We start from the raw sequence: 20634 nt of genomic DNA on the forward strand, positions 1-20634 counted from the left end.
AAAAAAACTAAAAAATGGTAGAAGATAAAAAATATTGAGAAAGAATCTTTACTTTTATATGCATGCCATATGTGACATTTCTTTAAGTGTTTTTAATGTGGCATTTTGCATGCATGCTATGTGTCTTTTTATTATGTCGTTTGCATTAAATGATGGAATAATTTGATGTGTCATATGTCAGATTGCATCCAATATGTATGCTATGTTCGGTTTTTATTGTTTTTCTATTTTTTTTAATTTATGTTTGATTTATCTTTTGCTACAAATCTATATTTTTATTTTAAAACAAATTTTAATTTATTTTTTATTTATTTTTTATTATATTATAATTTACCTTTAAATATGTTGTTTTTTAGTTTATTTTTACAATAATTTAACATTTTTAGTTTATTTTTACATTAGATAAGCATTTTTTGTTTATTTTCTGCCATATTATGGTTTACCTTTCAATATATTGTTTTTTTATTTCTTTTTGTTTATGTTTGATTTTTTTATTATTTTTCAATAAATCAACATTTTTACTTTAAAGTATTCATTTTTTAGTTTATTTTTGTTTATATTATAATTTACTTTTAAATATGTTGTTTTTTGATTTTTTTTTATGATAAATTAATACTTTTTCGTATGTTGATTTTTAGTTTACTTTTGTTTTTTTTATAACATATCAACAATATTTTTGGATTTGTTTTTTTACCTTTCTTTTAAGATTTGATCTTTTAAATTCAATTCGAATTGATTAATCATTTTCGAAACCCTGTAAATGTGTCGATTTCATTAATATTGGTTGAAAATCGACCAAAACAAATAAAAATTTGAAAAAGAACAAATCAACTTTGCGAGATTTATAATTTTATTTTAAAAATTCTAACATTTTTTCTGATTTTTTTGGAATATAGTAATCAATTTTGGCTTTAAAACTGATTCTAGAAATAAAATCTTATTAATGTATTTATTTTTTATTGGATCTAGTAAAGTTATATTGATTTATCTTTTACTTTTTAAATTTTACTCTTTGTTTCAATAAAATTAGATATTTCTATATTAATTTCAAAAATACAGTATTTTTATAATAAGTTTTGAAACAGTGTTTTTAATTAAAAAAATACCCAGTTTTCTGTATTTGTGAAATTTTTCCAAAAAAAACTGGACGTTTAATATTTTTCTTTCTCTAAAAGCAGATTTCGAAGAAAAATAAAAATAAAAATAAAATCGCTTTTCGCCCACCTCAAGTAGCGAGTCTACCACGAATTATATCATGATTTTGTTATTTGTTGGAATTTCATTTCATCTCACTGGCGAAGGCAACTCTGTAACAGTATACGCCGTGGGTGAAGAGAACCAACCAGTATCAGTAAAACTAGTAGATAATAAGTAGAGAAACCCCAAATCTAAAAAATGATAAAGGAGTTAACAGATAAGACAGTTCAATGATACCCTTCTGTAAATAAGATTATTTACATTAGCTATATATATAGTACAACAATAATACAAAATTTCAGTTGGGACATGAATAGCAGAAGGGATAATTCTTGCAGTACAGAACCAGGGTAGCCATGTCTCAAAAGTGGGCTTGTACGTATTCTGATGAAGGTTTCAAAATTGAATTCCACAAAAATGTTGCTATTGTTGCCCCAACCTTTCCTGCAAACCACAAGAAATACATGTAAAAGGAATTATCATCTCATGACTGTTACATAGTTATTATCCTTGCCACTCTGCATTTTACTTCATATAAAACAAAAACCAACATGAAAAGAAGGAAAAAACCAAGAAACCGTGGCCATCGAAAATGGATGCTGGGAGCCACATGAGAGACAAAATAAGATGAGAAAAAAAAAAAAAAAAAAAAAGCAAACTAATAATCAATTTGGTTTGTTCCTTAGTCTTAAGCTAACATAGACCACATATATGTTTATATTCCCATTCTTTAAAAAAAATAAATAAACACCAACGGTCCTTACATACTTTATACAACTGCTCCACCTAACTGAATCTCACATAGCATCTTAAACCATTAACCCTTTCTCACTGAAGGTAGCTAAGAGTTCCGGAAGAACTACAGGAAATCCTTTTTATAGTCGTACTCTTGGGACTAAACTAATTTTATTACTATAAGGAGGTTATAAGTTAATAGAAATGTCATACAAATTCTTATTTTGACTTAATTATTCTTATTGCTGATCTAGAGGTAAAGTATGCATTTTTCTAATATAATTAATTAATGGAGTACATTGCCAAAACTAAAGATAAATATTAAGAAAAGAGATGGGACATAATTTCAAAAAAACAAAAAATACAGTGAGAAAGAAATACAAATTTTCAAAACAAATAAAAATGATATTTTGAGGTCTCCATGCTAGGGAATTATTACATACACTAAGTTTAAAAAATGTAGTAATAATTCTTAAGAATAAATCACTATACCAAACTACCCTGCATAAATATAGCATAACAAATATTTTTTGAAATATACATATTATTATTACTATGTGGAGGCAAATTTTTCTAAGTCATAACCTAAAAAAAATTATAATTTATTATAATACGGAGTTTATTCTTCTTTATAACTAGCCCAAATTCAGATCAATTATTTTTGAATACATAATAGTTATTCTTATATAGAGTATAACTATAGAGAGATTCTATTGTACTTTAGCTAAGATCTCCCTCCTAGCAGGGGTTCTAAACATCTCTTTTGTATGCAATTTTTTTTCAATGCAATGCTTTCTCTTACACTGCCTCTATCCTCTACCTTCAGCACTTATATTTTCTCATTCAGTTTGAGAATTTTTGAAGAAAAATTACAAATTGCCCAATTCATGGTTTTAGATTGTAATTGCTCTACAGCACTATGTCATGCCCACGATCTTTTGTGATCAGCAAGTAGCAACCACTAGAACCTAAAGCATAAAGAATTGTTGCTGAAGAACAAGCTTAGCACTTAAAAAAGGCAGATGTTAAGAATAGTTTCCAAAATAATGATAAGAACCTGAAGCATCTGCATTAGTTTCGGATTCTGCTCCAAAAGCCGACAGAGTTCTTCCTTGTTACTCAACAGAGACTGCAATTAAATAGTTGCATCAGTTATTAGGTCAACTACAGCATTTAGCTGTCAGGTGCAAGTATGAAATTCTTTAAGTGTAATGCATACTGTAATAGCTTTCGGGTCCTGGAAGTATTCATGCAATGACATTCCTAATTCTTGTTGCTGCCGAGCTGCAATATCTCCTTGCTGATGCTGAACTTGTAGTTGAGCATGTTCAACTTGCTGTTGCATTGGCCTTGACTGAGAAACTTCTTGCTGCTGAGATTGATAATGGGTATGCATAGGAGAGATTTGTGGCTGTTGCAGCATTTGTAATTGATGCATTTGGACAGGGCTTTGCAAAGATAATCCTTGCTCAAGCTGCTGAGAAGATTGTACAGGTGGCCAAAGATGTTGAGGTGGCTGTGAAGGGCGTTGAAGTGGCGGCTGAAGAGGCTGTAACTGATGAATTGACTGAATTGAAGACTGAGGAACAGAGAGATTTTGCAAGATAGCCGGGTTATCGCCTTGCTGCTGAGTTGAGGTGTTCCCATAGAGAGTTGCAGGAATTGCAGCTGGCCTATTGAAAACCATGGGAGGCATTAGAGGAGGAGGTAAATATGTAGTTAGTCCACCACCTGTTGCAGAAAGATTTCCTAATCGAGCATCAACTACAGGTGAAATAGAGCTCTGGGGAAGCTCAGTAGTTCCAATAGCATATACAGAAGATTGGGAAGTAGAAGCCTTTAAAGAAGGCAAATTATATGGGCTAGATGAGAAGGGAGGCGGTGTAGGAGGAAGTGGTGGATGAGGCCCAGCAGACCCACTGGGAGAAGAGATAGAAGCCCGTGGATACTTGGAATCTGACATGGGTAGGGATGAAGCTAATGATGCAGATAGATAATCTGACTGAACCTGCAAAGAGGGAAAAAGAAATTACCAAAATGCAGAGGAAGAAGCATCAGAGAGCACAAATTCAAGTCACAACCAAGAGTTGTTTCTAATGGAAGTCATATCTTCTTACTTGGAATCCTGTTGGAAGCGGTGGCTGCAAATCTGTCAAAGAGTTGATGAAGGGGGATGATTGACTTGGGAAGTCAGGATTCTGAGATGCTAAAGGTGAGATTATGGGCGGAGGCGGCATCGGAGGCAAAGGTGGTTGATTTAGAGGAACTTTCTGTTCATAAATTCCACGAGATCCTGAAGCATTTTGTGGACTATTCTTTGCATAGAAATTCTGTGGAGTCACCCTAGAATCCACTGCTAACTGCGCAGATGAGGCTGATGCCTTATTATAAATGGAAGTAGGAAAGCCTGAAGTGCTAGCAGCTGCAACAGAATCAAACCCAGTAGAGGTCTTAACTGAAATAAGATTCTTTGTCTCATCGGAATGATCAAAAAACTTCTTATCTGAAGAGACACTTGGCTCTCGAGTCAATGGCATTTCAGGCCTTGAAATAGACATTCTTGAAGAGAACTCACTTTGGGTGTTCTCATCACCGTTAGATGCTAAGGGTGTACCCAAATGAGGAAATTGACCACTTCCATTAACATCACTCTCTGTTTCTTCAACAATCGAATGAGGAGAACTTTGGTCAACAACGACAGGAGCAGGCTGTTGCAGATTATCATCAGGCTGAGGAAAGGGCAATTTATCATCAGGTTCAGACTCCTCACCATCAAAAACTATATCTATTCCCTGAAGATCATCATCAGGATCTGATTTCAACTGCTTAGACTTGTTTACGTTTTCCTTATCTGCATCACCACTGGGAGCTGCATTCTTCAATTGTGCTGATGGCTCCCCAACTACAGGTGCCATAGGGTTCTGGCGCTCCCTCTGTCTGGCCATAAATTCATCCACATGAATTGAGGGAGGTCTTCCACCAGTAGATCCTACTCGCTGGACTGCTATAACAGTAGAATTGGTAGTGCCATCAACATTTCTTTCCCTTGCTACATAGTCATCCACATGCATTGATGGTGGCCTGCTAGTATTTGGTTTTCGCTGCCTAAAGGTGTCTCTGCGAGTTGGACCAGAAGAGGCAGTAGATGGACCCAATCCCCGGGAAAATGTGTTTTGGCTTGTGATATCTGCCGCTGAACTTTCTCCTTTAACACGCTTGCCAGCGCCATCCAAAGTTGACAATTTCCTTTTGCCAGGGAGAGATTGTGACAGTCTATCAGGTAATGTCTCAGGACATTCCCACAGATACTTCTCTCCAAGGTCACCAAGGTAAAGAAAATCATCAATTTTTGCAGCATTAGCATCTGATATCTGAGTTACATTTGAAGACGCCATAAAATCATTTGGTGACAAAGGAATGCCATCACTGCACATGATTAAATCCAATGTAACTGAACCAGTAGGTTTTTCCAACAATGACAGCAACGACTTTACAGACTCTGAAACCTGCATATGGATGACAAAGCCACTAAGGTTCCACAAACAATTAAAGGAAGGTTCCGCAAAAAGATGAAGCGATAAGAAGAATAACACAGATAAATTGTTCTTTAGCTAACCTTATGTAAAGTGGCCTGCTCTGATGTGGTTAAACAGTCATCATCTGATGCCTTTGAACTCAAAAGTGTAATCATTTCCTGCATTAAAGTTGTAATTTCTGGAGAGCTATCTGTTCCATCCATATCATCAAGAACCCCGAAAAGATATTTTATTGCACCCACTGCTTTCAAACTCAAACTAACCAAAAAAATGGTATTAAAAAGAATAAAGAAAGGTCAGGATGAGTAAACAAAGAGTCAGCTTAACAACGTCTTGGAAAATCATATAACTGGAACAGAGATTTATCAATGAGTTTATATCATACAGCAACAAGGGAAGCATAAATACTATGCAAATCTCATCTTGCATTTATAAGAGATAGTATTACACATCTGAAAATGGCATCTGTTGAAAAGAACAACTGTTGCTGACAGACTCTCACCTATCTTCAAAGAGAGAACTTGCCTATCCTAAATAAAACTATATAGCAACCCCTCAAATCTCAGGCTAATTAAATCTGGTATTTTAGTCAAAATTTATGGGTAAAGTTCAAAAAGAATATACACCATAGTTTAATGCCTTTTCTACTTTAAGAAGCCTTTTTAAGTAAAACAAAATTTGCAGTGGAGATGAGAATGTTAAGATAGATGTACAAGAATATAAGAACTGGCCAAATAAGGACTGACTGCACTCATAAGAAGATGGAAGCAGCACCAGTTAAAGATAAGTTCAATTAGGGGTAGCTTAGCTGGTGTGGGAATGTCACTAAGAGTTACAAAAATGGAGCATATTGAAGCTGCAATAAGTGGCACACCTAACAAGACATGGAATGAAATGGCAGAAAAGAAATTAGATGCTTAACAATTTTCTATAAATGTAGCCCTAACCAAGTGAAATGAAGGAAAAGATCCAAATAGTTGACCCCAGCTAAATTCTCTAATCATCTCCCACCCATAAGCAACCTATGCATTTCAAAAAAAAAAAAAAGGAAATTTAAAGAAGCTCATTACCCAGCAAGTTTAGCACTCTAAATCTAATGTGCTAGCAAAGGTAAAGTTCTGCAAATTTAAAAAGATGCCTGGTGTTATTATGTTGACACGGTCTAGCGCTTTGAAAATATCTCCATCATTACACAGTTGTAATTTGCTACTATATACCTTGAATAACACATAATGATATTATATTTCACTAAATTTTATTTATGCTAATCCAATTATATATTCCTTTTGAGTTACAAAGATCCCTAACTACATTTGTGAAAAGGACCATAGAAATCAAAATAAAAATGGGCCATAAAGCTGATAAACTCAATAAATGGCATAACGTTTAATATGCGGTTAAAACTCATAACATAGCTTATTGTTAATATGGTTTATCTGGGTCTGCGAGGGAAATATTATACAACTCCAACTCCTTCTACTCTTGATTAAAGAGGTAAGAAAGCTAAATATGAATACTAAAAAGTGCCAGTTGTCTTACTATTCAGTCCAGCCTTATGCTTGCTTTAAAACATAAAGGTCGATTTCATTGGATATTTTTTCCTCATCTATCCAAACATTGCCTTCTTTATAAAACTCGTGGCACACCAATTGTCAGCCAGCATATTCTTCCATAAGCATAGCCATCTTTTAACATGGATACCAAACTACAATAACCATGAAACTGTCTATGCATCTCCAGTTTAAGCCAATTTAGTTTTATTTATCAATCTCTTCACAAAACCTCGAGTTATATTCACAACAGGGTTGAAATTGCAATACATGGCCATTAAGACGTAAAGATTTTGCTAACCTTGCTACACCATTGTTAGAAAACAGAAAACACAAAATTCTAAAGCAACTATTGTTTATCGGGAACTAAGATAGAAGTAATTGAGCAACTTGAGTTTTGGTGTTACATTAAATAAGGGTTTTGTTGGTACCTCAAATCCTAAGTGAAAAAGGCTTCTACCATGATAAACACCATTACAACTCTAGGACTTTCAGTTTTAACTGACATCCTTAGGCGACTCATCTTTAAAATATTTCTGGAAACTATAGGAAGAAAATGCAGATATAACTAAAAATCTAACATGCCAAAATAACTTTACAAACAAAAGTGAGATGTAAAAAATTTTCTGCAAAAAGGCCTTTTATAAATGACAAGAAAAGTCCAAAAACACCTGCTCAGGAATCTTTTCATTTTCTTTTCCTTTGCAAGAGTTCTACTTAGTGATCCAGCATGGCATTTCTAGTTGAAAAATGAAATTATTTAAATCATGAGCAGTTGACTCACCTTTTACCATCCAGACAAAAGCACACTGAACCTATAGACAGTTGGTTAACAGCTTCAATTGCATAAGCTGACAATGCATCTTTTGAGTCTATTGATTTCTTCAACTTCTTCCAGCAATGCAGCAAAGGAGGATGCTTTTTCCATTCAAAATCATCAGTGTTATAATTTCCATTCCATTCAGGCCCTTTTTCTGATCCAAGCCCCTCGATACTGGTGTTGATATTGTGTACTAAGGTCATTAAAGCACTTCGACCTTCATTGCAAGAACTTAATTCTTTGAAGCATGCTAGACAAGAGAGTAGTTCTTTTCCAACTGGCAAAACCTGGAAATACGAACATTCTTTGTTACAATTGTTAAGCAGGGATTAAGTTCTGTTTCGGAAAATCAACGAAAAAGGGAAGAGAGACAGAGAAAACTAATTTACACTATCCCTGAAACTTTTTTTTTATTAAATAATAAGAACGATCCAGAATGTAAACGTCAAACATTAACTAAAAAAAATATATGACTCATCAGCACAAACTGTTCAGACATTAAAATCCTTATCATATAGGATCATAAAAGAAATTACCTGGCTGAACTTGAGAAGATATCGTAATATCACCGAACAATCTGTGTTGCTAAAATTTGCAGAACTGAGCCTGATAATCCAACAAAGAATTCTATTTATCACACTCTGTAAGTCATATTGAGGGAGCAGGGGAGGCAGGAAAATGAAACCACAGTAAATACACATCTACTCACAGATCATGCCTCCCAGGGTATACTAAAGATGTTTGAGAACCCAATAGAAGTGACAAACACTTGAATACAGGAAGGCACCAACTAATCGAAGTACACCCATATTTAGCTGAAGTGTTACTGTCTGAAATCAGTCTCTCATCTAAATTAATAAAACTAAAACACTTCTCCAGCACTTTAAATAGAATCTGAGGAAAGCCCTCTGCCAATAACAGAACCTAGTAATGAAGATGCTCATGGTGAGTAACATTCTTTGACAGTTTAAGAACAATTAAAAAAAGAAACTAAATAAAAAAGAATAACAGACCTTGGCACACGGATGTTCCAATATGCTACCAATGAAGTCAAGGTATTTGTAAACCTGGTAATAGAAAAGAGCAATAAGGCAAATGGGTCTGACAGGATGGAGCACACAAAAAGAAATGGCAGAGATCTTCACCTTGTAATTGTCTGTGTCTGATGGAGAAGATAAGTCAGAAACATGATTGTGGATGGAGGATAGTATGGGCCTCAGAAGAACAGAAGCATTTTCAACTTTTTGACTGACAATTCGAATTACAAAAACTCTAAGCATGTCTTGGACGACTACCAGTGCCTGTATGTAAACAAATATTCAGGAAAAGGAAAAAAAGAAAAAGAAAAAAGAAACAAAGGACACATGTGGTATACAAACCACTTTATTGAAAACAAAAAAGAATCTTGTATACATTTAATAAAAAAAATTGGGAAAAAAACAGATATGCGATGTTAGGAAACACATACAGATATAGCATAATGTTGGATAATTTGTGCAATTTTATCAAGTTGTGGCGATAATTGGCTAAGCAGTTTCTCAAGATGCGAAGGCTCCAAATACCAGTTGATCTGTTTCTCCTTCTGTGGCCCCAATATTGTACCAACATCCAATGCTCTTAGGGCACTCAACAAAGGCATTCCATTCTTCCAAAGCCAGATTCCTTCCTCAGGGAATAAATCATTCTTGCAACCAAAAGAGAAAAGAAAAGAACAGTGAAAAAGAAAATTAATAACTAAAATTGGGTTTAATTGGCTCACAATAATGCATATGTAGAATACACCAGCTAAACAATGATAAAATAAAAGAAAAAAAGAAGCAAGAGATAATATGGAAAACAAACAGCAGCATCTGAATCCTGATTTTGCTAGAAAAATAACCCCACCAATAGTTGGCAGAAACAACTGGAAAACTTTCATACCAGAAGGCATAGCAAACTGCAAGTTTCCTTTGGCCCCAAGGCCAGCACTGAAGTAACTTGAACATTGGCAAGAAGAGAAGAGAAAAGCCCTGGAGTCCAGCCATATACAGGCCAACAAGTAAGTGCTGACACAAGAAGATGACAGACAGCTCCAAAACCAAGTGCAGATTCAGGATAAGATGAGGATAGGTCTGCCGCACATGCAGCTAGCTTTGGACTGCAATTACATAACTCAATGAATCATATGCAGATTGAAGAGGAAAAATATACAAAAGAAGGGCAAAGCAGTAAAGAGGCAAACATGAGAGAATTTTAAATTACCTTACTTCTCGATGCAGTCGCAAAAGGGCATTCATTAGTTTCGTATTTCTGTGCTGCTCTTTAGATTCCTATGAACATAACAATTACACAACTTAATTTTTGTAAATTTTCAAGAGTTGCATAAACTGTATAGATTTAACTGCCATAAAAAATTAATAAATGAATATTGCATGTCTTATGTAGCCATCCAAACCATTGCACTAGTTCTTTTTTCTTTCCATTTTTGTGACAATTTATTAGGAACATGCAAAAGGATAGTGCAAACTGAGTATAAGGGTGGCATGTTAGATATGCAAGAAAGAGAGCAAGAGAGGAGAAACAACAATAGACTTATCAGAGAAACCACTTGATTGCCCACTTTTTTAATTATTTATAGGAAGAAGGTGATGACAAGGGAAATTCCAGAAATTCAACACCCATGATGCTGAAGGGAAATAATCCATAATAAATTTATGACATGTGAACATATCCTTAAAGAGCAGAGTGGAAAACTATATGCGATCATGCATTATTGGATATCTGTAACGGGATATAGAATTTTGAAGCTAGTAATCAAACTCCAAAAGGAATGTTTGCTTGGTAGAACAGATTTCATTCCTATATAGAGAAACTATTATGGGATCCTTTCATTTAGAAAATTAGGATTCAATAGTCTCCTATTTAAGGTTACTAATCCTAAAAGAATTAAGTCTCTTTTAATCCCTATAAGTAATAATATAACCAAACGCTACCCAACGCCTGTTTGAGTAACAATAAAGCCAGCTTACGGTGAGAACTTGATGTGCACCAGTATTTTTTACTCTGTCTACAGACAGCTATAGTGTATCCAGTACAGTCCATAACGTCTTGCATAGCCACAGAATTTCCTTCTTTTCTTTTCATCTCTCTACTCGGATCTCATCCTTGTAAGATCAACACCAACACTGCCTTACACATACTTTTTCTACTTTTTCTTCAATACATTTGAGTTTCAAAGAGCTCTCAAAATTTTATGCACAAACTACAGAAAATAAATTACAGCTTGCAGAGAGTTGCTGCCAAACAAGGTTTGTAACAGGTGTTAATCTGTCAACAGAATTTTAACTTCCCAAACCATCTAATTATTAAGAGTTACCAGAGATCCAGCAGCTTGAAGATTTAGATTTTAGCATATGACCAGCCAAGTTTGCCCATCTAATCCCTATTCAGTCTATAACATCCTGCCACAACTCTGATATTCTAGACCCTGACCCCGACAATCTCCAATCTTACCAGTTTCTAATCCACCAAAATGGTATTAATAGCCAGATACTAAATTCTTCCTACAATTTTCAACATAAAACAACAGAAGAATCAGCATGGAAGCAATGCGAATCAAAGAAAGATTCTACTCTATCTTCTAGTGATGCTACATGTTCTGCTCTAATCACAATGCACCCTTGTCACATTCAAAAACTCCTGATCACGCAAACACCTCAATTTCTGGCAACAACTTAGATTGAGATTCCATTCTTCTCAAGTGGTCCAGTCTAGAACGTCACAGAAAGATTCAGCTTCAAAAGCCATCATTTGTTTATCTTTCTCAAAATAAGTTACTTTTCATGGACTACTAGAGTGAAATATCATCAAGCTGCTGAAAATTAAATAGAACTCACCTGTAATTTTTGCAAAAGGGTGATTAGCAATACCAGAGAAGGAATCAAAAGGTCAACTAAGCTCTGCTCACGGCTGCGTTCCAATAGCAAATCAGAAGTAGAATTGCATTCTGTACCCTCATCAACAAGATAATCTGTTCAAGACATCCAAAGGGTACTTTCCCAGTCAAAAGCATGACAAAAATCATCAAAACATCACTAAAATTGTTCATTCTGAATCTTAGAATAGTATCTAGTATATCTAGATGTAGCACACTGCAGAGCACCAAACTTTGCATGAAAACTATGATGAACAGTGGAAAGAAACGGATAACATATTCCAGTGGGCTTTCTTGTACAGGCACCAGAAGTAGAAGTTCCAGAACTTACACCTCATTTAGGGAGAAGAATGAGGTGTACAGGCATCAGTAACATAAAATGCGAGCACAAGTTCAATTCAAACAGCTAATTATGAAGAAAACTGAAAAACAAGGTTCAACTACAGATATTTATTGTAGCTTTTATTTAAGTATAGGAGTCAAAGTTTTATAATCTCATAACTGCTGCATTTTAATGCTCTATTTCACCTAATTCAAGGATGAGTACCCAGCCGCTACTTACCCAAATACAGTTTCTTTAAGGATCAATACAGTATGAATGAGAACAAAAGCACATTTCATGAAACACAAAGTTCTGGCTTTGACCCTCTTCCTCCAAAAACATAATAATTAGCATTTAATCTTGAAACATAGTTCGAAACACCCTACATTTCATCCATCATTATTACAGCTTCACTATCTTGAGGAAATATCCCAATAAATCCTTTCTGTGAACCTTTATGAATACAGTTAACCCATATGAACAAATAATTGAAACTTGATAGCACATTGTTTTTTGATAACTAACCATAATTATTTGCAGACCTCTCAAGCATCAAGCTACAGTTGACTATAATTGCATAGATTACTGTTATGGCACCTTCATCATATAGAGCAGTAGCAACAGTCTACAACAAAATTATAGTGAGTCCAAGTAAAATTTATCACTGTATTACAATAAGTAGAGAATTTACATACTGTGTTTTCTGAAATGAATGCCAATATTCGAATAGCTGTTGTCAACTGTGCTATAGACAAGTCGCGAAGTGCAACACCATCAAAAGTCTTCTCAGAGACAATTTTTCCAAGATTATCCATTACATTTATATCAGCACCACCAGAAGCATCTCCAATCAAATTTTCTACATCTGTCAAATCTGACACCAGAATGCTGGTAGAGGTCAAATGAGCATCCCCTCCAGAAGCTAACACCGCAGAATACCGTAAAAGGCCAATAGCACCATTTTTATGATAAACTGCACTAGCATCTATCCACTCCAACAGCCGAGTTGGAGCATCTTTCCTATTAGACCCAGGGGAAGAAGAATGTAACACCTTATGAAGTTCCATAGCATGTTGAATCCAAGAACCCAGGGAGGATGCAGTTGAATCATTAACTAATATTTCAAAAATCTCAGCGGCAGAGTGAAAAATTGCAAGATTAATTGGCGAAGATCCTGCATACCCAGTATTTTGTCCGTTTCCATTCACATTAGATATAAACGAGAGAGAAGTGAATTTCAAACGCAACCATGTAAAAGGCATCTTACCACTATTCTTGGAAACCGGCTCTGCTTCCTTAACAAAATGTAAAGCTTCAATCAAGGTTGACACAGCCTGCTCCACCCCAACAGAAAGTGACGGTGTAATTAGGAAAAAGTTAAGCATGCATCTGTATACATGATTAAAATACCACCAAAATCACATAAAATATGGACAGACTAGTGGTGATTGCATCAACAACAGGTCTTGATAATTTAATCATTCTAGAGACACTTCACATTCACCTTATAAATCATGGATTTACAATATATTTTCCCTGATGCACGAACATAAGTATATACTACTGCATCTAAGGAGACCTCAAATTGTTTAACGCAATCAAATGCGAAAATTAAACATAAACAACTTAAAATCACCACAGAAGGAAAAAGAAAAATTGCCAAATGCTATAGAAGTTCCTATGTTCAAAATAGTATTAATTCTTTTTCTCTTTTTCTCTTTTTCTTTTTTTCTCTCCCTCATCTTTCCCAAAGTTTCCCAAACAGGAGAAAGTGACTCTCCCCTCAACTTTCTCTCACTATTCTCTCTCCTTACTCCACCCCCCACTTTCTCTTACTCCCAAACACAGGGCTGATATCAAGCATGAAGAAGAATGTAATTGTTATATGTCAAATTAATGGCATACTGAGTAGTTAATCAAATAATACTTTTATCATTTCTCTTGTCATATTAATGTGTCTGGCTCTAAACAAATAATCTGTTATTGTTTTTGGGCATTATTTATATACCTCTGGAAAATATCCAAGAACCAATAAAGCCTGGCGTCCACAATCTGACCTGCAGATCATCATTGAAGCATGTGTTTCAAAACCAAGCAACATGCTGTCTAAGAGTCAGAAATAAACATAGTCGATCAACCCCACCTTGAGAGACCACACAGCTCCCACAACACCCATAAAAACTCTTCAGAATGAGGAGCTGAAGCAACCAAACGATCAATTGCATTAACCTGCAAGAAAGTATGGGCAGATGACCCTCTCTGAGCTGCGAGACAATAACAGAATGGAGATTCAAACAAATTTAAGGAATAGTGAATCTTGATAAAGGAAGGTAACCGACCACCCTCAAATGCATCTCAACAATAATCCCAACTTCCCGCGGACTGCAAACAAAGCCCTTTGACAATAAAACTGATGCATATCGAAGAGGAACACATTCTTCCTTATTTATATCACCCGTACCCCTCAAAGCATCAACTATTGTAGTCGATAGTTCAGGATGCTGTGAAAGGAAAATTAAACCTAGAAAGGGGAAACAAGAGTATGACTAATCTCTTCATCTGATGAAAAACGAAAACCAATTTCAGTTAATTAAACCTGAGCGTGACATGAGTAATGAAAGAAGTATGGCCCCAATAGTTGAAGCAATATCAATGAATGCATCCGTGGTATCTCCAGCTTCTGATCGCAATACGGTTGATGACAACAATGCAGCTGATAAAGGAAGGAATCCCCTTTCCTGCTTCCAAAAGAAAAGTTCAAATGCTAAGAGCCAGGATCATTATCCAAAGACCACTACCAACCCTAATAAAGTAGCTCATGGACAAAAAAAAAAAGCATATAAAAAATCCCTTACAGAGGTGAAACTTAAAACTTATGCCAAGAAAAGAATATAGTTTTTAAGTTTTACATTTCAATTATAAGTTAGGAGCTTCATTAAATTGTGCTACATGCTGGGGGAAAAGAAGGTGGCCTCATCTTATTCTTTTTGGTGACACAAAAGAATGTGAAACGTTGCCCATACTGGCTGCATATCTAAGACTATGATTATATATGTGGAGACTGCTTCAGATTTTACATTTGCACAGATAGCATACAAGTGAGAGTAACTAGAAAGTAGCTCAAGAAAAGAAAGGCCAAGATGAAGTTTTTACATGTTTCAGCAATGTATCTACCTCTAAAAGGCCACCTATGGTATTACCATGAAAGAGAGAAGTTGCAATACTTAAGGTCCTTCTCTATGCTCTCTTACATACAATTTATTTTCTTTTTTAGAAGAAAAAGAACAATCAACAACAACACAAAACAATCCTCTCCCATAATGAAACCACTCCCTAGGGCCTTGGCTAGAGCTTCGAGTAGCAAAATCCACTCTGAATTTGAATTTTAGTATTCTAAACAAAGATGAAAATGTTCCAATTAATAAAATATCGTAACTAATGACTCACTGATGGCAATACCGTCATAGGTGCATGTCAATCTTGTTAGGATTCATGTCATAACAGTATATCTTGGTAAAAAAGTACATAATTGGAGTGACAATTTTATACAGCACTAGTAACTAATCAGAACATGATACTAAGCTAGCATACACCAAAACCGCAATTTAATTCTATGTTTTGTCTTCTCCATGCAGTTATTTAAAATCGTCCAAACATTATAACCAGTATAAGAAAGCTAGGGCCAGAAACAGTTGTATAACTTGATTGTGTCCGCCATGCATAACTACTAATAAAATATTAAGCATTTATTTCTTCTATTTGTAACCAAACAGTACAGTCCATTCTTCAAAGACTTACGGCATGACTGCACGCGGCGGCAGTGACAAAATCTCCTAGAGAATAACTATAGCAAAGTGAGTCAGACTAGTATACCGAGAAAGGAAAGATCATAAGAATCAATATATTCTTCCAAAGAAAGATCAAGGCTATGAAAAGAGGGGGAAAAAGAATACCAAAAGGAAACAGAATCTATCCTAAACCCTACAGAATGACAGGAACTAACTGAGAGATATACCTTCAGGAGTGCAAGCAAATGAAAGTCAACATCCCAGTTTGAAAAGCAGCAGCTTGATGAACCAATTAAGCTACCAGTTGCTTTATATGACAACCATCCATCTGTTTGACCAAGGATCAATGACCTACTTGCACTGGCCACTGGAGAAGGATCTTCAACTGGACCACGTGAATTTATCAATTTCTGCATCAATTCTTGTCAAGAAATGTGAAGTAAGAGTCAAATTTTCACATACCAAACATAAGTGTAATTGATAATATAACTGACCAAAAGCCTCTTCAATTGAGATTTCGCATTGTTTAGCATGTCTGAAGTAGCACTTGTAACTCTTCCTATGGCATTAAAGTCCGCCAATACAGACAGAACAGCACACTGGTAATGGACAAAATTACAAGAATTATAAGGATAAAAAAGTAGTTTGGAAGACATGCACAAACATGAGCAAACAAAATGAAAGCGTACCTCATATCTTGAAGCAACTTCATAAAATCGTAAGCGATGAAGAACATATGTTACCATGGAAGCAATATCATGGCGTGGCTTTCGCAACAGAAGCTTCAATAGTTGACTGTAGCCTTTGCTAATACCAGATGGAATGTTTTCATCTTCACGGGGCCACCACCCTAGAATTCCTTCACAACCAATTGAATGACGAGTAGCTTGCTCAATAACTCCAAGTAAAAGTAACATAATGGCAGAAAAATCATGCATGTCACGAGAGAAAATATCTGCAAGATGCTCCATTCCTCCACTATTGACAAATTGGAAGCAGCTTTCTCTACCAGAGGACAACAAAAGAGCTAGACTGAGCCCCAAAATGATATTCTTGTTCTGAGACCATGACATGACAAAAATAATGAATAAGATTCAGCAAACAGATAGATCAGTTGATGCATCCCTGAGTGTGTATTCACATAAGGACATAAAGAGAAAGAGAAACTGATAAAAAGGAACAGATATTTGTTTCCTTTTCATGCATTTAATCAACATATGTAGCCAGTATGTTATTGACAGTGAAGCAAAATATAGCCAAATTACCTGTGAAAGCTGATGGTGTCCAGCATTTGTGGAGTTCCTGCTAAAACATAAGTATTGGGATAACATGTCCACTAGTTGTTTGGAAGTAGCCAAATCAGCATGAAATTCAAAAGAAGTACACTCTGATAATAACTCAGCACATTCATCTTTCGAACTATGTTGAAGCACTGAAAGAAGCTGTTTCCTAGCCTCTTTAATAACACAGTGCAACTCTTCAAACTCTTTGGATGTGCCCATTTTGAGACATTTCCGGTTGACTTCCACAGAGCATAAATCAAGAGTAACAAAAGAACAGACTGCTGTAACTAAAGCATCTAAAACTTCATGTACAGAATCCTCAAGCTTTGGCAACTCCAACATCTTCAAAGTTAGCTGCAAGAACTGCTTAACCTCAACAGATATATCTGCAGCAACAACAGGTAAAGATAATACACTTAAAGAGGTAAAAGATTCCTGAACTGTCCTATTAGTTGAACGTAATGCCAGAGGGAGTTCCTCAAGTTTTCCATCAGCAGAAGTAACAAGATTAGTTAAAGAGTTATCATCAAATTCAATGTTGAATTGTCCTAAATCCTCCGCTGTGTTTCCATATACGACCAAACTTAGACTTCGGTAGCTGCCCCTTACAACCAGATGATTTGTTACAACAGCCTGCAAAAAATGACAGCATTAGTCTAACAATTTTAATTTTTTTCTAAATGAAAAATAACAGTAAGAATTATTAAAGGACCAAAGGGACAAGGCTCATACAGAAAAAGCCATGAATTTCTTGCTATAGACAGGAGGATTGCAAAATAATTGAAAAACAAAGACCATAAAATTGGTAGCTAAAATAGGAACCCATACAATCCTGTGAAATGCAGTAATTACCTCAACTTCTAGTACATTTGATGAAGAATGAGAATAAAGAAATGGCTGGCATAGACGCCTAAATCTTGTCTCACCCTCACACTGAACAAATACCTCAAGAGCAAATGAAGGAGGCGAGGTTGCCCTGTATGACATAAGTTAAAGCAATTTAGAATATTATTCCAAGGTTAAACCACAATTGTAACATCTTCTTTTGTTCATTTCTATTGATTAATTGACACCAATTTCCAAATCCAGAAGCTAAAACTATACTCATCCCATAGTTAAAACTAGCAAGTGCCACAACCCAATTACTTAGCTAGACATCATAATTCACTATAACTAAGTGAATCAATACTACCGGCGTTGTTTAAAATAAATCATGTGCAAGAATTCAATTGAAAAAATTCAATTGAAACATCAAGTCAATTTTGGTATGATTTGATTTCTTTCAAAATGCAAATTTTAAGAAATTAAAAAAAAAAAATAGATTTTAGCAACTATAAGCTTCTGAAACATGAGAATTGACTAAACACAATTAAAATGAACTGAATTCTTGCATTTTAAGAGTTTCCAGACAAGGTTAAACTAGGTAAACAATTACTTATTGTGTTTACAAAACACTGAAAATCGCAGAAACAATTATAATAGCATCATACCCAACAAGTGGCACAACTTGAGATGTTGAAGAAGCGTTCTGTTCAAGGAACTCACAAGCTGTAATCACAATTGGTTCACCAAACAACACCTGAAAAACAAAACAAAACAATGCACATTCTTTTAGCAGCAGTCAATTAACAAAGAAAATAATTGACTGATTCATAAAGAAAGCAAACTGTTCCACATCAATTCAACAACAAATGGGAGACCTAATTTTGCTCATATTCAAAAATTAAAGCTTTTCTTTACAAAAAAAGAAAAAAAGAGTTTTAACATAAATTGTTGTTTGTGAAACTACACTCTAATTTGTCACGCATTTTGATAACTACCTCGTCGACGTACTCATCGAGTTGAGGGTGAATGAAGGTTTGAGAGAACAAAACGCAGGGTTCGGGTCGACCCATTTTTTGTTTTGGATTCTTGAATTTCAAGTTAAGCTAAAGAAAGAAACAGAGGGAGATAGGTCTCCCGCCCATTGAAGATTGAATATAAATTTCAGTTTTCTAGGGTTTTAGTGGTAGTTGATTTCCTCTAATTCTTGGCGTTTCAAAGAGGAAGAGGGAAACCCGAAAAAGAAATAAGAGTGTCTTTTCTGGGTGTATTTATACTTTATAATTTTAGGGAAAATAACATCGACATCCCTGAGGTATACCCAGACTAACACTTTCATCTTTATTTTTTCATAAATGTCATTTCGATTCTAAAATTTAAAAATTATCGGATAAGAATAAGAATAGCAACGGTTTCAAATTTATTTTACATATATTTAAAAAATTATTTTTATTACTCGAAATCATCCCTGATCAAAATAGAATTATCTATATACTACTTGAACCCGATAAAAATTTATTTAATATACATAATTATTAAATACACCTTATGAATACTTAAACGGATAGTTGATATTTTATCCGTTAAATATCCATTTACATAAATATTCAGATAATTAAACGGGTATCTGTTTATGAACCCGTTATAATAATTAAATCTTAAAATATATCAATAAAAATAAAATAAAAAACTTCAAATTCTAAACTATATAGATTTAGATAAAAATTTATAATTTTAATTTTTCTAATTATTTTATTTCATACACATATTATATATGCATCTTATTTAAAAGGATATCAAATATTAGATTTAGGTACTATGTATCCATATATATTTAAATAATTGGGTTCAGATAGCGGTTACTTCAAAGTTTAAATTCGAACTCAACCTGAAACCTACATGAATATTAAAATTTAATTTCAAACCTGTTTATAACTACTTGTAATCATCCTATTAAAATTCGACCGAGTCCGATATCCGAAAATATCTATCTGACTACCATTCCTATATGGGAATCTATTTAATATTTTAAAAATACATAAATTTTTAGTTGTTATATTCACCAAATAGTAAATGTTTTGTTCTATTTATAAAATGGCAACCACTCTAATATATTTATTAAATGATATATAGATCAATCCTTTTATTTTTGGTTCAAACTTTAGTTTAATCATTTTTTCTATATTTGGATTTTATCATTTTTTTTTATAAAAACCGTCTTTTCTTAATTTACCAATTATTTACTCTTTCACAATTAAAACAATTATATTCAATGCATTTAATTAAAGAAAACACTTAAATTTTTTTTTATTTATATAATTATATATTACTATTGAAGTAAAATTAATGATAAAATAGTTGAGTTAGAGAAAATCTTACCTAGGCTTAAGTATATGTCCTCACCTATACAACAGACCGATAAATGGTTGACATATATTCATTAGTATTAAATAATATAATACATGTCAATCATCCAATATCAAAGTATAAAACATCCATACATATATGTCACTCTCCTATTATTTTTAGTGTATACACAAAACCAAGGTAATAACAATCATTATACTTAAATAAAATTTAAATATATGTTATGATTAAATATATAATAAAAATTAGTTAGTTATATACAAGAGTATAAAAGATAGATAAAAGAGAATAATTTATGGAT

At 34.2% G+C, this 20634-nt stretch overlaps 1 protein-coding gene across 1 annotated transcript; it reads right to left on the bottom strand.

Moving 5' to 3' along the window:
• Positions 1–1389: 1389 nt before the first annotated feature.
• Positions 1390–19197, bottom strand: LOC8284321 (protein virilizer homolog). The gene is made up of 28 exons (XM_015722322.3): positions 18965–19197; positions 18635–18723; positions 17997–18120; positions 17127–17777; positions 16551–16919; positions 16356–16460; positions 16089–16271; positions 14670–14811; positions 14413–14594; positions 14217–14302; positions 14082–14130; positions 13341–13407; positions 12769–13247; positions 12599–12698; positions 11714–11847; positions 10080–10147; positions 9759–9975; positions 9307–9522; positions 8984–9139; positions 8852–8905; positions 8548–8762; positions 8375–8444; positions 7803–8125; positions 5549–5726; positions 4050–5438; positions 3152–3940; positions 2990–3061; positions 1390–1641 (listed from the first exon to the last, which is right to left on the bottom strand). Exons 1-28 carry the CDS (start codon positions 19037–19039, stop codon positions 1621–1623), a joined length of 6603 nt encoding a protein of 2200 aa, XP_015577808.1. The 5' UTR covers positions 19040–19197; the 3' UTR covers positions 1390–1620.
• Positions 19198–20634: the final 1437 nt, after the last annotated feature.

This window comes from Ricinus communis, chromosome 10 (assembly GCF_019578655.1).
Source record: "Ricinus communis isolate WT05 ecotype wild-type chromosome 10, ASM1957865v1, whole genome shotgun sequence".
Lineage (NCBI taxonomy): Eukaryota > Viridiplantae > Streptophyta > Magnoliopsida > Malpighiales > Euphorbiaceae > Ricinus > Ricinus communis.